This window comes from Macaca fascicularis, chromosome 17 (genome assembly GCF_037993035.2).
Source record: "Macaca fascicularis isolate 582-1 chromosome 17, T2T-MFA8v1.1".
In the NCBI taxonomy this organism is placed as follows: domain Eukaryota; kingdom Metazoa; phylum Chordata; class Mammalia; order Primates; family Cercopithecidae; genus Macaca; species Macaca fascicularis.
In genome coordinates this window covers 18,766,674-18,783,038 of record NC_088391.1, presented here as the reverse complement: position 1 = coordinate 18,783,038, position 16,365 = coordinate 18,766,674, and the positions used below count along the sequence as shown (strand labels likewise).

The 16,365-nt window shown below is 40.0% G+C and overlaps 1 protein-coding gene across 2 annotated transcripts in view; it reads left to right on the top strand.

Moving 5' to 3' along the window:
* LHFPL6 (LHFPL tetraspan subfamily member 6) overlaps nucleotides 1–13,970 on the top strand; it is a 260,611-nt gene extending 246,641 nt beyond the window's left edge. For both annotated transcript variants that reach the window (XM_005585709.4, XM_045377067.2), the window contains exon 4: nucleotides 12,798–13,970. In XM_005585709.4, coding sequence (XP_005585766.1) covers nucleotides 12,798–12,916 — 119 coding nt within the window. In that variant the 3' untranslated portion in view covers nucleotides 12,917–13,970. The remainder of the gene's footprint in view (nucleotides 1–12,797) is intronic.
* The last annotated feature ends 2,395 nt before the right edge of the window (nucleotides 13,971–16,365 follow it).

The window sequence follows — 16,365 nt, the reverse complement described above, 5'->3', positions numbered from 1 at the left end:
TGAGTAGTTGGGACTATAGGTTCATGCAACCACACCCAGCTACTTTTTACATTTTTTAATAGAGATGGAGTTTCACCATGTTGCCCAAGCTGGTCTCGAACTTCTGAGCTCAAGTGATCTGTCAGCCTTGGCCTTCCAAACTGCTGGAATTACAGGTGCAAGCCACCATGCCCAGCCTGATTGGTAGCTTTTTAAGTTACTGATTCAATTTCAGAACTCATTATTGGTCTGTTCAGGGTTCAATTTCTTCCTTGTTTAATCTTAAGAAGTTGTATGTTTCCAGGAATTTACCTATTTCCTCTAGATTATTGACTTTGTGTGCACAGAGATGTTCATAATAGTTTGTGAGGGTCTTTCCTATTTCTGTGGGATTGGTTATAATGTCCGTTTGTCAATTCTGGTTGTGCTCTTTTGTATCCTCTCCCCTTTTCTTTGTTAACCTAGTCAGCAGTCTATCAATCGTGTTTATCCTTCCAAAGAACCAAGTTTTGGTTTGATTGATCTTTTGTTTAAATTTTTACATCTCAATTTTGTTTAGTTCTGCTGTGATTTATTTGTTTTCTTTTGTTTGCTTTGGCGTTAGTTTGTTCTTGTTTTTCTGGTCCCACAGATATGATGTTAGATTATTAATTTGAGATCTTTCTAACTTCTTGATGTAGGCATTTCATGTTATAACGTGTCGTCTCAACACTTCTTTTGCTGCATCTCAGATATTTTGTTACATTGTGTCTGTTTTCATTGATTTCAATGAATTTTTTAATTTTCTGCCTTAATTTCATTGTTTATGCAAAAGTTATTCAGGAGTAAGTTAATTTTCCTGTAATTATGTGGTTTTGAGAGATCTTCATGGTATCAATTTCTATTTTTATTTCAGTGTGGTCAGGTAATATGCTTGGTATGATTTTACTTTTTAAAAATTTATTGAGACTTGCTTTATCACTGAACGTGTGGTCAGTCTTAGCATATGTTCCTTGCACAGATGAAAATAATGTGTATTAAGCGGAGTATTTTGTAGGTTTCTGTTCGGTCTCATTGGTCATGTGGAGTTTAAAAACAGAATTTCTTTTTTGGTTTTCTGCCTTAATGATCTGCCTAACACTGTCAGTGGGATCTTGAAATCCCCCACTATTTTTGTGTGGCTGTCTAAATCTTTTCATGGGTTTAGAAGTGCTTCTTCTATGAATCCAGGTGCTCTAATGTTGGGTGTTTATATACTTAGGATAGTTAAGTCTTCTTGTTGAATTGAACCCTTTATCATTATGTAATGCCCTTCCTTGTCCTTGTTCACTGTGGTTGGTTTGAAGTCTGTTTTATTGGATGAGAGACTAGTGACCCCTGCTCTTTTTTGTTTTCCATTTGCAAAATACATCTTTCTTCCTCCCTTTGCTTTGAGCCCATGGTTGTTATTACATGTGAGATGCATCTCTTGAAGACAGCAGATGGCTGGGTCTTACTTGTTTTACCCAACTTGCCACTCTGTGCCTTCTAAGTGGGGCATTTGTACCATTTACATTCAAGGTTTATATTGATATGTGAGGTTTTGATCATGTCATTATGTTGTTAGCTGGTTGTTTTATACTTGATTGTGTGATCATTTTATAGGATATGTGTGCTAGGTACTTAAGTGTGTTTTTGTGGTAGCAGGTACTACTCTTTCATTTCCATGTTTAGAGGAAGGACATCTGGTCTGATGGTAATGAATTTCTTTAGCATTTCCTTCACTAAGAAGGATTTTATTTCTCCTTTGCTTTTGAAGCTTAGTTTGGCTGGATATGAAATTCTTGGTTGAAATTTGTTTTCTTTAAGGATACTGAAAATAGGCCCCTAACGTCTCCTGGCTTGTAAGTTTTCTGCTAAGAGATCTACTGTTAGGCTGATGAGGCTCCCTTTGTAAGTGACCTGACCCTTCTGTGTAATGGCCTTTAAGATTTTTTTTCTTTCATGTCAACCTTGGAGAGTCTGATCAGTATGCATCTAGTATGGCACCTTGCTGGAGTTCTTAGAACTACTTGAATTTGAATGTTGACCTCCCTAGTGAGATTGTGGAAATTTTCATAGACTGTATCCTCAACTATGTTTTCCAAATTGGTTACTCTCTCTCTTTCTTTCTCAGGAATGCCAGTGAGTCATAGGTTTGACCTCTTTACATAGTCCCCTATTTCTCAATGGTTTTATTCATTCTTTTTCATTCATTTTTCTTTATATTTGCCTGAATGAGTTGATTCATCAGACTGGTCTTTGAGCTCTGAGAGTCTTTCTTTGGCTTAGTCTATTCTGTTATTAATGCTTGCAACTGTGTTATGAAATTCGTGTAGTAAATTTTTCAATTTCACAAGTTCAGTTTGGTTCTTTCTTAGAATGGCCATGTCTTCTTTCATCTCTTGGATTATTTTACTGGTTTCCTTGGGTTGGATTTTAACTTTCTGCTGAATCTTGTTGAACTTCTTTCCCATCCATATTCTGAATTCTGTGTCTGTTATTTGAGCCATTTCAATCTGGTTAGCAACCATTGCTGGACAGCTAGTATAATCATTTGGAAGTAAGGAGACCCTCTGATTTTCTGAATTGCCAGAGTTCTTGCCTGATTATTTTTCATCCAAGAGGGCTGGTGTTCTTTTATCTTTCTGAAATTGCTGTTGCTTGGGTGGGGCTTTTTGTTTTTATATTCTTTATTTTTCTGAGGGTTTGAATGGGGTGTATGTCATACATAGTCAATTGGCTTCATTTCTGGGTGCTTTCAGAGGCCCAAGGTTCTGTGTAGAATCTTTATTTGTGGCTAGATTCCTGCTCTTCACCAGTGATGTGTGGTGAAAGAATTTTTGTTTGGTGGTGCAATTCAGGCTGCAATCCAGTGGATGGTGCATAAATGTAAGGGCTGGCAGATAGGCTGTCACTCAGTGGCACACTTTTTTCGTATTTCAGTGCATTCACAGCAGCAGTGGAGAGCTGCAGTCCTTGAGGGGAAATACTGGTGCCACCTACTGCAGTGCTGCTGTGGTGACTTAGGAGGCATCAAGATGGCCTCCTGGGATATTTTGAAAATAGACTCAATGCGTGGGATCTGGGAGATTCTGCCATTACACACACCTTCTCATCACCTATTCTTTGGGGGAATACTATGCAGGGAGCGCTATTCCCATTATATGCATGTGTGCAGCACCGCACCCCCAGGGCACATCCATTAGGAAGCCTATAGAATGCAAAATAAATAGACGCCTTAGAGTTGTGTACAGGACAGCCCTGACAATTAATACAAGTTTATACTTCCTGTAATAAACAGACATAAAGAAACAAGCAAAGGGGTTTTGTTTGTTTGTTTGTTGAGATGGAGTCTCGCTCTGTTGCCCAGGCTGGAGTTCAGTGGCACAATCTCGGCTCACTGCAACCTCCGCCTCCCAGGTTCAAGAGATTCTCCTGCCTCAGCCTCCCAAGTAGCTGGGACTACAGGCACGTGCCACCACGCCTGGCTTTTTTTTTTTTTTTTAAGTAGAGACTGGGTTTCACCGTGTTAGCCAGGATGTTCTTGATCTCCTGACCTCGTGATCCACCCGCCTCAGTCTCCCAAAGTGCTGGGATTACAGGCGTGAGCCACCGCGCCCAGCTGTAAAGGAGCTTTTAAAAAGAGCCACACCCCACAAACATTCTTCTCTCAGCCGTTTTACTTCTGCGTTTTCTGCCCACCAACCAAGTTTGGGTGGTCTTCTCTTTACAGGCACATGACACATCATTTTTTACTGCTTGTCTCATTAAAAGTTTTTTTTAGGACCAGGCATGGTGGCTCATGCCTGTAATCTCAGCACTTTGAGAGGCCAGGGCAGGTGGATCATCTGAGGTCAGGAGTTTGAGACCAGCCAGGCCAACATGGTGAAACCCTGTCTCTACTAAAAATACAAAAATTAGCTGGGCATGATGGTGCACACCTGTAATCCCAGCTACTTAGGAGGCTGAGGCAGGAGAATACCTTGAACACAGGAGGAGGCAGAGGTTGCAGTGAGCGCCATTGCACTCCAGTCTGGGAGACAGAGCGAGACTCTGTCTAAAAAAAAAATATATATCTCTCTATATACACACAAGGATACAAGCAACAAGGATACAATCTAATATGCCTACTTCTTTTTTACCCAAACTCTATATTTAAATATTAACATGTTAACATTTTTAAAATATCACAGATAAAAGATATTCTGCCTGGATAAATGAAGTCAGTCAGCTTATCATATCCTGACTCAGGCACTATGGCTACAAGGCATTCTGGGTGCTCAGCAGTGACCTTGTAGGGAAAGAGAAGTAAATGGGGATCCCATGGAGCTCAAGTTCAAGGAAAGGCACTATAAACATGGAGGTTTTGTGATAAATGGCATGCAGTCAGAGGGCAGGAACTGCCTGAGTTAGTGTCCTGTGCTGCGCTTTCCAGAGCAATACAGTGAACAGTGGAGGGTGCTACTATGGAGTCTCTGGGTGAAAGTTAGGATGATATGGTGGCACCAGCCAAACTTCTGAGGGTTCACAGGCAGACAGCAGCTCTGGAGGGGAACTAAAGTGTACCCAGGATTTGAAGCCCTTCATCAGCTAAGGCTCAGACAGAATCAAGGTAGGGTCAAAAGCACTCAGTTTGGGACCATTTCTAGAGCCAGTTTCTCCTGCAGGGAGCATCAGTTATCTGTTCCTCAAGCAAACTTATATTAGACATCACATTCCCACATCCTTGAAGATGCACTGCCAAAGGTGCCAAGTGTGGTTTCATTGGCTCAGGAATCGGGGCTGTCAAGTCTTTGCAGGGTGCAGACCTTTAGTAATTGAAACCATGCTCATTGAACATGGGCATTGTTCAAAGAAAAACTCTGGCTGAATTGAATTTAAAGGAGTTTAATTGAGCAATGAACAATTCACAAATGAGTCAGCCCCCCGAATCACAACAGATTCAGAGAGACTACAGGGGTGCCTCATGGTCGGCACAAATTTATAGACAAAAAAGGAACGTGACGTACAACAATCAGAAGTGGGGTACAGAAACAACTGGATTGGCTACAGTTTGGTGTTTGCTTTATTTCAATACAGTTTGAACATTCAGCAGTGTATGAGTGGTTGAACTATGGCTGCTGGGATTGGCCAAGACTCAGCAGTTATTACAGGTGCACACCCCTAAGTTAGGTTTCATTCTTGTCTGCCTATTAAGCTAGGTTACAGTTCATCCACAAGGATTCAAATATAGAAGTACAGAGTTATTCTCGGGCCGTATTTAGTTCACTTTAACAGCATGTAGTCTTCTAAGAAGACTGGCAAATTGAAGGGGTAAGGTAAAATATGTTTTATTTTTTTCTTGGGCATAGACATGCCAAGACAAGTACTATTTAACAAGTGAGAAAAATGCATTTGATTAAGATCTTTTTTATACATTATCTGAGCACAGGAAAAAACTCTGGAATCAGTTTGACCCAAGTTCCAAGTTCAAGCTTTGTTATTTATTTGAGATACTGGGTAAGTTACTTATCCTTCAGTTTCTGCATCTTCAAAGTGAGAATAATGTTGGAAAGTATAAACAGATCAACGATCCAAGACAAAAATTATTAAAGGAGAGACCCCTTCATAACTTGTAACCTTTCACTCACCATCTATATATGCAGCTGTTATAGGACTATTAATTTTGTATCTCTATTCTTAGCACAAGTATAATGTCTGATATCCATTCATGCCACAAATGTGTATCAGTTACTGTGATCTGGTCATCGTACTGAGTGCCCGAATAGAACATTGAAACAAGCAGACAGTCATACTCGGTAGGCTCCAAAATGTTAATTGAACTCATTAATGAAAAGGCAGAGGTTAAACTCCAGTGTCCTTAAAAGATGAAAAGATCACCGGAATGCCATTGTTACATGGAATAAGACTGGATTCTTTGTACCTCTCTTTCTGTCTCCATCACTTCCAAAAGCTATACTAAAAACTAATTTGAGCCACCCTAAGAAATCAACAACCCTCCCCACCCCTATCTCTACTCTGGGGCTGCCCTGGAATTCCGCCACAGTCTTTTTCTATCAACTTGGCAGGTGGCTATGGTATGCTGCTTTCTGTCCCATTAACCTCTATTTTATCTGTCAAGAATAGTATTCCCCATTGTTGAAAGCAGCAATTTGCCAACCAAGCAAGCTTGGAGTCCTGTTTGATGGAGCATTACGGAGAGCAAAAGGGAAAGTTTAAACAGATTTGCTTCTCTAATTTCCTGAAAGGATCACAGACAAAACTTGCCCTCTGGAAAAATGCTTTCTGTTTGCATTATAATAACAAGCATTTATTGCCATGACATGGGCAGAGAGAGGCCGTGGAAGAATGGTCCTGTATTTCCTGGTTTTATTTAGTTTCATTACTACTCATGAAAAGTATGCAGAAACACTTTTTTTCTATGACTGTAAAACATGGTGCTAATTTCTTGTTATTGAGCACGTAGGTTTTAACAATAGGATCGTGCTCAGAGAGAAAAATCTATTTTTGCTTTTCTTTTGGAGAAGTTCAAGGTGACGAGCCCGTGCCTGGTAAACCCTTAATCTCTCACAGAATTCTGGATGTTTTGCTTTCATGTTTATAGTTTTATGAAAAAAAATTCTGTTGTATCTGGTTTATTTCATTAAACTGAAGTTCTACAAAACATGTGTGTAATATACAAGGAATGCTTCAGAATAATACAGCTGATGTGAGTGATGTGAACTGGAAAGTAAGCTTCATGAGACCAAAGACTCTGTATTGTTCCCTGCTGCATCTCCAGCTTCTATAACATACCAAAACAGGTAGCAGGAGCTTAAGATTTATTTGTGACTGTTCCTATCCAACAATACAAATGACAGTTTCAAAGAGGGAATTTTCAGGCTTCAAGCTCTTGAACTCTGGAGGTGGTCATACCTCAACCCATCCCTTGCTTTACACCCAAAATGGGATCCGTCTCTTACTTGAGCAATACTTTAGCAAGACCCAAATCTGTCTGCGTTTCTCCATTACATTTCCCATCCCCTCACTCCGAGCATACTGTTCCCTGGCCCCCCACATTCACGCTTGGCTCACTCCTGAACATCTGCAGGTCTTGGCTTAGATCTCACTTCTAATTTAAGCTTCTCTTTCACTGACCTGACCACACTACATAGATCACTTGCAATATGCTGCCTTCGCATCCTGGATTTTTTCTTCAAAGCACGTATTACAATTATCAGTATGTAAATGTCTCAGTATTGCTTAATGCTTATTTCCTTGACTAGACAATAAGCTCCTTGATAGCAGGAATTATATCTATATTATTCCCAACAAGCTCCCAGTACCCAGTGATTCATTCATAGTTGGAGCTGGCACTCACTGAATGTTTGTTGAATCAATGAATAAATTGAGAGAGGGAACGAGGAAAGGGAAAAAGAAGGGAAGAAGAAAATCAAGAATCAGGGTTGAATGACAGTATTTTTTCAGATTTGCTTAAATTCTATTGATACACCTTTCTCTAGCTAGACTGATCTTGACCATTTTTCCTCAAAAGACATGTATGCATATGTACTTTTGTATATTTTTTGAGGCTAGTTTGGTTGGTTGGCTATATCTCAGTATAATTTTTAACATTAGAACAAATTCATATTAAACCACTTTTTGATTTAATAATTATTTTTAAAATTGCTTAGTAAATGAAAAAGCCTTCATGTCTTAAATGAAGGACTCTTTTTCTTGTAAATCACATTGAACATTAATAGCTCATTTTGGACCTTAACCGGCTGTTGAATGTTAACTCCAAATTTTGTAAATCACACACAAACTTGCATATATGTCTGATTGATGGCCGTATTTTCTTATATCCTCAAACATTTTCTGCTATTATGGTACACTCCTTAAAGATCTTTACTTAATTTCCTGCCAGTTTTCATCTGATATTTAGCCTGATACGTCAACTACCTGTTTTATGACATAAACAAGAATGGATCCAGATAACAATGACTAGAAATTACAATTACACATGAGCAAGACAAGGACTTGGATTTGCCCGAGGAAGAGGGTAGTGTGGTGAGAGCCGGAACCAGCTGGTGCCGAAAGCTCTGCTCTGTCTGTTTCAGGTGACAGCAGGGCTTGGGTAGGTGGGTGGGGCGGTTTAGTTTCTGACAATGGTAGAAACTGACAGATCCCTTGATAAAGAAAAGCAAGAGAGTCTTTGTTCGTTCACTCCTGTCTTAGATCTGGTTCCCCAGAGTGGATCCTGAGATGAGGATTTGTGTTCAAGTGATTGAGGAAATGTGCCAAGGAAAAACCAGTGGGGAAGTGGAAAAGCAAGGTAGGGAAGGAGTCAACACCCAGCAGGGTGCGGTTTGTCATATGAGGGTTCAGCCTCAGCCTGAACTCACAGTGCTGGGAACATTCATTATCATTACACTGCAGACTTTGTGCCACCTGGAGGGAAGAAAGCCAGGTGTGCACGCTCCAGTACAAGTCCATCGCTGGCAGTGGGTCACACCAGGGGGCACTTCAGCTGTCAAAGAGCTGGGACGGAGTAATGCCAGTCACTCATGGGTCCTCTGAAGAGCGTTGCAAATATAAGCTGTTAGGAGCAAACAGGAAGCTGGAGACTGAGAGTCCAGAACCAGCAAAGGGACACAGAGGAACTGGCTGGAGAATCTACAGCATCGGCTGTAGCTCCCCTGCCACTTACGAGATGCTGAAGCTTAAACTTCTGCTATTTTATTGACTTCTCTGCCAAAAACAAAAGCAAAACCAATATTATCATCTCTCTCATTACCTTCTGATAGCCAATCCATTACTAGCTTCTTTTTCCATCTTTGTTTAATAGATGTGTCTACTGTCACATACACCGTTTTCAAATAATTAGCCTCAGCAACTTTTTCTTAAGTGCCAAATAATAAAGAATTATATACTCTACTTTTCATGTGAGGTTATGGAACTATGTATAGGGCAATACATTATTAATAATGAACAATTGATTGTGTTCTGTGTTATGAGTCCAGTGCTAAATAGATGGACCACAAATTTTGCCGACTCTTTGAAATGTTCTAAACTATTGGTCATCTCTTCTCTACCTATTAATTCACCCTCCTAGGTGTATTTAATCCAGCTAAAGAATAATTCAAATTGGAGATTATTCCCAAGACTCACAACCACGTTAGTTCATGGTTGTCAGCAAATCTGACCTGTGAAGGGGGACCCGGTTACCCGTGAAAAATGCGTATTCTATCAGTATTAATGGAGGTCATTGTGCCAGTGAGACCTACCCAGAGGTGGAGAGGCGATCTTTCAGAATCTGTTACCCTGTTAAATTTAACACACTCGCTATGAGACCAGAAATACACACTTGGTTTGGGAAGTTCTCTCCAAAATTTCAGTGCCAAAACAGGACAAGAGTTACTCTTGAAATAAAATACTAGATTTACTGTTTTTCAGGTATTAGTTGCCTGCCTGCTTTGCTTCCTTTCTGCTTTTCTTTTACCTTGCCTTTCATTCAACAAATTATTTATTAGGTGCTTGCCGTAGGCCTGGCATTTCCATGATCTAGAAGTAGAATTTCTGGGTGGAAGGAATCGTAAGTGTGAAGCTCTAATGTCAGCAACAAGGCTCATGTGCTCCAGAAAAAGTGATCACTGTGGCCAGAGATAAGACACAGGAGAGAGCGGTCATGAGGTGTGAGAGGTCAGCAGACATTTAAGCCCTCATAGGCTATAGAAAGGACATTGATTTTTGAGAATTCATTAAAGGGACTTTTTTTTTCCTTTTTCTTTTTTTTTTTTTCTCGAGCCAGAGTTTTATTCTGCCAACCAGGCTGGAGTGCAGTGGCGCAATCTTGGCTCACTGCAACCTCCGCCTCCCGGGTTCAACTGATTCTTATGTGTGAGCCACTTGCACTAATTTACTCTGTGTGCTTGATGTCTGTGTGCTTATGTAATGGCCTAAGAGCTTTTAAGATGTGGAGGCTCTTGATCAAATTCACCTGGCTAATTTTTGTATTTTTGGTAGAGATGGGGTTTCATGATGTTGGCCAGGCTGGTCTTGAACTCCTGACCTCAAGTGATCCACCTGCCTTGGCCTCCCAAAATGCTGGGTCATTACAGGGTTTTAAGTAAGAGCGTGACTTGATCTGATTGATTTTTTAAAAGACAGCTGCCTACCTTGCTGTTGGTGATGATATAAGAAGAATCAGAGAGACAAGAAAGCAATGACAGCAGACCAGACTGCCTGGGGGATGATGCGGGCATTTGAGAAGGGAAAGGATACAGTATAGATATGGGCGAGAGTGGCAGAGGACTTGCTACTTATTAAGGAGAAGTCCTGGAGCAGGTTATTAAACTTTCCTTGGCCTCTGTCTTCCCTTCTGAAAGATGAGAATGATACTCATGTACTTGCCACATTGTGTTCCTATGAGAATTAAAGCATTAATGTTTACTCCATGTAAAGCTTCATGACAATTTTGAGAAAATGGTAATCAAAACACATTTGCTATTTTTTAATTATTCATTGGATGTGGAAAGGGAGAAATCAAGGATGACACCTAGGTTGAGGACTGAACAACATAGCTTGATGTCTGTGTGCTTAGGTAATGGCCTAAGAACTTTCAGGATGTGGAGGCTCTTGATCAAATTTTGCTGCTTTTGACTCATGGTGACCACAAGCCAGTAACTCCCTTAGCTCTGTCTTGCCTTGCCTTTTTATCCGTGCATGGGGCACATGCTAACTACTTCAGTAAATGTCCAGTGAAGATCTAAAGTTTAACTGCACGTTATACCTAACAGTCTTGGTAATTTTCAGCAGGGAAGTTATTAATTTTTCACAAATGAACAAGGTAAAAGTGGCTGTGTTCCGCGGTGAGCAGGTCTATGCAAACCCAGCCCCATAGGCTGAGAGGCTGAGAAAAGAGGTGAGGAAAGAGGCTGACAAGTCCAGTTTCTCAGAAAAAAAACATTTAATAGGGACTTACGAACAGAAGCCATGTCTCAGGCAGCTGCAAGATGGCGGATCTTTGCACCCGCCCTCCAGAAAGCAGCCTTTACACAGCAAGCTTTTAGGGTACAGATACGTGCAGCTGGTCACATCTCATACTTTCTTGCTGAAACTTGTGACCTCTAGGGAGATGAGATAAACATCTTTATGGAAGGTTGTCTATGCCATAGGCATTGTTTCTTTATGGGGGGTTATCTACGCTATGGGAACACCTCGGTATGCAGGAGTCAAACGCTCGTCTTCATTGAGGTTTCGCTTCAAGATGATGTCACTCTCGCCAAGCAACAGGCTGTTTTCCTGCAGACTGCTTGTGGAAAAAAAGGGATGTGATTTTGTTTTGTTTCTTTTTGTGTTTTTCTTTTTTGAGACGGAGTCTCGCTCTGTCGCCCAGGCTGGAGTGCACTGGTGCAATCTCGGCTCACTGTGACCTCCGCCTCCTGGGTTCAAGTGATTCTCCTGCCTCAGCCTCCTGAGTAGTTGGGATTACAGGTGCCCACCACCTCGCCTGGCTAAATTTTGTTATTTTTAGTAGAGATAGGATTTCGTCATGTTGGTCAGGCTGGTTTTGAACTCCTGACCTCAGGTAATCCACCCACCTTGGCCTCTCAAAGTTCTGGGATTACAGGCATGAGCCACTGTGCCTGGCCCCATGATTTTCAGTCTGTGGCTTTTATGTTCAGTGACTGTGAAATCCAAATGTCTTGCTGTTTATGTTTGTATCTAATGCAATGCAAAACAAGAACCAAAAAGAAGAACATGGTTGCTGTTAGAGCATCGCCTGATAAGATGGTAAGACAGGATGAAAAATGAATTAGAATTGAAGCAGAAAGTACAGTGTCCAGTATAAGATATAGAGGCCTTCTTTACTGTGCACACAAAAAGAGTAACTTGGATGTCATTAAGAAAGAAAAAGCTAATGAATGCAAAAACCCATTCCATTAACCCAAATAGGGTATCTGGGGACGCCAACCTATTTTTGGGATCTGGAACCTGGGTTTGAGTCCTGGCTCACTTTATTCCAAATTATAAGCATATGACTATGGGTAAGTCACCAACTTCTTTAAATGCTGAGAAGCATTTTTGTCAACCATGTTAAGCTAGTACTCCACCTTATAATGTTGATAAAAGAATTGACAAAGACAATATAGATAAATAAATCTACTTATTATATTTTTAATATTTTGGGTATGTTATGACTATTAAGACTAATCCAACTCTGAGAAATCAGGACTCATTTGGACACTTGTCATTATATTTTCATTTAAATGACACTTTATCTTCAAGGTGAGTGTTGATCCCAGAAGAATCTGGGAATTTTTGTTTTCTGATTCAGACAGTAGAGAGTAAGTCACTTGAGGATTCCACATAAATAGCAGTATTCACCTTAGCATTAGCCATTATCCTTCAAATGAGTTGCCTCCTCAAAGTGGCCCTTTTGCAGAAGGATTGCATCAACATTTAGATTTTTTCCCTAAAGTACTTTGTTATGCAGGTGAGCTAGGGTGATGTAAGTTAGAATTAACTCCTTCATCTCATATCCTGGTTGCTGCTATTCTTCTCTTTTTTTGACCGGGGTGTGGATATTGGTGGAGGGGACTAGACTTCTCTTCGCCAGTGTGAGAGGTAGACATTGAGATCTTTCTGAAATGCACCCAGCCATTCTTGCTTTCTTCACTGTCCAGATAACTTTCAGCATGTTATGATTCCATTTAAGCAAGGATACCATATTCCTAATGGGTGTTTCAGAACCCACCCACTGGAAGCAGTAAGAAAGCCTGCTGCAAAATCATCCTCATCTGTGTCTTTCTTCTTTCCCTTTCCTTTGTCCCTAGGGAAGTGTGAAATCGGCTGGGCCTACTACTGCACGGGAGCAGGTGCCACTGCCGCCATGCTGCTGTGCACATGGCTGGCTTGCTTTTCAGGCAAGAAACAGAAGCACTACCCATACTGAGATGGAGCCACCAAGAGCAGACAGAGGAGAAGACGGACTGAAGGGGCTTGGAGAGGTCAAAACATCCACCTACCTTCGAAAGGTGGAATAGTAGTTCTAATCCAATACAATGCTAATAAAATGAAACCCGATAAAATCAGGAACATGATATAGGAAGGAAGGATTGTAGGAGATTTGTGGGGGGAAAAAAAAGGAGAGTGTAGAATGATGGAGAAAAATGGACCAAAGCCTAAAAATATTGCAGGGCATGGGTGGTTCTATTCCACAAAGTATTGTTAATATACAACACACACACACACACACACACACACACACACACACACACACCCCAAATCTATATATGCAAACAAGGGTTTGGGTTTTAGTTTTTTGTTTTGTTTTGTTTTGTTTTAGGTGAAGACTCAGAAAATCAAAAGGGCTAGTAGAAACAGTGTTATGTTGGGAAGCAGGGTACCCCCAAAAATGTTCCCTGTAGGTCACGGCACTCCCGAAAGCACACAAGCACATACAGACATACGCATCCCCACACACACCCATGCACAAACGTGGATCATCGCACAGACTTTACGGGAGGTTTAGTGGTGCATTTCTCCTCTGTTTTCTTTTTAATATACATTTAAAATACAGTATTATCACTTTATAAAGCATATATTAAACCCAATAAATGGACCAATAAGCCAAACTATCAGTATTTTGTATATCCTGCATAAACTCTGATGTAGTTCCTCAACGTATTTTCAGTGTTTATGCAGACCTTTAGAGTTAAGCCTTTGTATTTCCATGTTATTCAACAATATGCAATATTTCTGAGTAGTTTCTGCTGTGATATTCGTATGAAGAAAAGGGGCACCTTTCTGTCCACTAGGAGAGAATTCAGCCGAAGATATGAGAATAATGAGAGACATTTTCCAGTCATTGGATCGTGTTTTCTTTTGTCCATTATTGTACTGTGCTGTACCACATTTATTTCTATATTCATTTTGTAAAAAATTTAAAAGTGCTATTTTGTTTGTATTTGAAAATCTCTGTGAATAAATTCTCTCTTTGATCAATAGCTAGATGAGTCATGGAGTGTTAATTCAGTTATTGGATTTGCTTCCTTAATTTCTTCAATGTAGTTCTTCAACTACTATAGTCTTGTAAAATTTCCTTTTCTCTTTTAAGGCCTGTCATTAATTCACTCACTAATCATCCAACGAGGCATTGTTCTAGGCACAAGTGTATTACAAATGAGTAAGACAGTTTCTGCTTTCAACATGAATTCTTTGCAACCAGAATTCTAACTTCCTGCTTATTACATTTCAGTCATAACCAAATTCTGAGGAGAGAAGAACTTCAGGTCTGTTTTGTATTAAGTTTGAGAATATGGGTGGTATTCAGATGTGATTTAGGGCAACAAGAGCTAGATTGTGGTTCAAGGTGGTGACTGGACTGACAGTCTCCAGCATGGTGACATGACTGTTACAGTTGCCAGTGACTTGCTGTTCCTCCAGCTTCTACAAAGTGCTGGGTTTCTGTACTTCCGTGTCAGGGAAAATTTTCTATCACTGCCCTTCAGGGATGTTGGCCATTTGAAAAATCTTATCTCAACAGCCCTGTCCCTCCAGCAGAAAGTCTTCACGCAACAGAAGGGTTTGGACCCTCACATGGCCCCTTAACAGAACTAGCTCTTTCAGGGTTAGGCGTGGTGGTTCACACCTGTAATCCCAGCCGAGGTGGGGAAATCACATGAGGCCAGGTAGTTTGAGACCAGCCTGACGAACATGGCAAAACTCCATCTCTACTAAAAATAACAAACAAAAAAATTAGCTGGGCATAGTGATAGTGGTGCTCTCCTGTAATCCCAACTACTTAGGTTGAGGCACAAGAATTGCTTGAACCCAGGAGGTGGAGGTTGCAGTAAGCCGAGATTGCAACACTGCACTCCAGCTTAGGCAACAGAGTGAGAACCTGTCCCCACCAAAAAAATAAATAAAAAATAACAAATAACAAAAACGAGCTTCTTCAGGAGCAAAGATTGCATACTGGATAGTGGATCTAGCCTTTTGTTTAGTAAGCCCGAGTTATTGTAGCAAATCCTTAAGAATTCCGTTTCAATTAGCTTCTAAATTCATTGTACTTTTCTGATTTGGAAATTGAACATTCTGGCTATTTATGCATGTAACTATATTTTCTATGCTATCTATACACATTTATCAATTTAATTTGAATATCTGACTATTCCACTTGCTTCTGGTGCTTTTAATCATCCAGGATGAGAATCCATGCTGCTCTGGAAGAACAATACAGGATCTGACCAATAAAATTCTACACTTTCTGAGGCTTTGTTGGTGTGGAGAAAGTCATTCCACTCTCAGATGCTTAATTCATAATGTGCTGAATGTGATTTTGTCTCATTGTCTGCTGAGCAGGGGCTTCTCCATTCTGTGGTCTCCTGCAGAGAAGAAAAGATTGCACTTTGCTTCCTCAATTAGCCCATTATGTTCATGTATAGCTGGTGCTTTTCAAATTTCTTTTAACTGCACCTTCCTGTCAGAATAGTGTTGTGACTTCTTAGCTCCCATTATCAAGTTGGAGTTCTCTAGGGAATTCATTAAGGTCTAGTTCTTTGGACAGATTTAATGATGATATTGTCATTTTTACGTAGTTCATGTGATTTTAGACATTAGTGAGCCTCGCTAGAATAAAAGGTCAGCCACTCTACATGGTAAAGTCAAATGACAAACTCTTATATGGCAATGGCAAAATCTGGCTAGTCATATGATTTTTTTTTTTTTTTTTTTTTTTTTTTTTTTTTTGCTTAAGATGTCCCTGCATTTTAATAGGAACATCTAAGTTATTAAGAATTACATATACTGCTTTTGAAATGAAAATCACAATTCATAAGGTAATAACAATAACAAAGTCAGTGAAAAGTATCTATTCACAGGATTCTTACTGATATACGCATGAGAGGCAATAAAAAGCTCGATTTTCACAACCTTAAAAGCTTTCATTGCTTGCACATGCCTGTGCAGTAAGTGGGGAGTTTACCTTGTTTTTAGGAAGAGAAAATGACATGCAAAGAAGTGAATTGATGAAATTTAATTGACTCTAGTCATTGAACACCTGCTACTTGGTAGGTATTCTACTAGACATAAAACACTAAATAAAACACAGCCCATGCTCTCAAGTCAGTCCTAAGCTCATGGAGAAAAATGACAGGAACATCAGTGATTACCAAATCATATGTCAACTGATTCTCAAAGACAGGGAGGAAGCTCCTCCCAGGTAAAGAATTCTACACAGACAAAAGGGTATAAAGAAAGATGAAAGATGATATATTACAATGTTCTGCTCTTCAAAAATCATTAAGAAAATGAAAAGATGTGTCAAAGACTGGAAAAAGTTATATATCTGATAAAGAGCTTGTATTCTGAGTACATACATGACTCTCTCAAATGAATAAT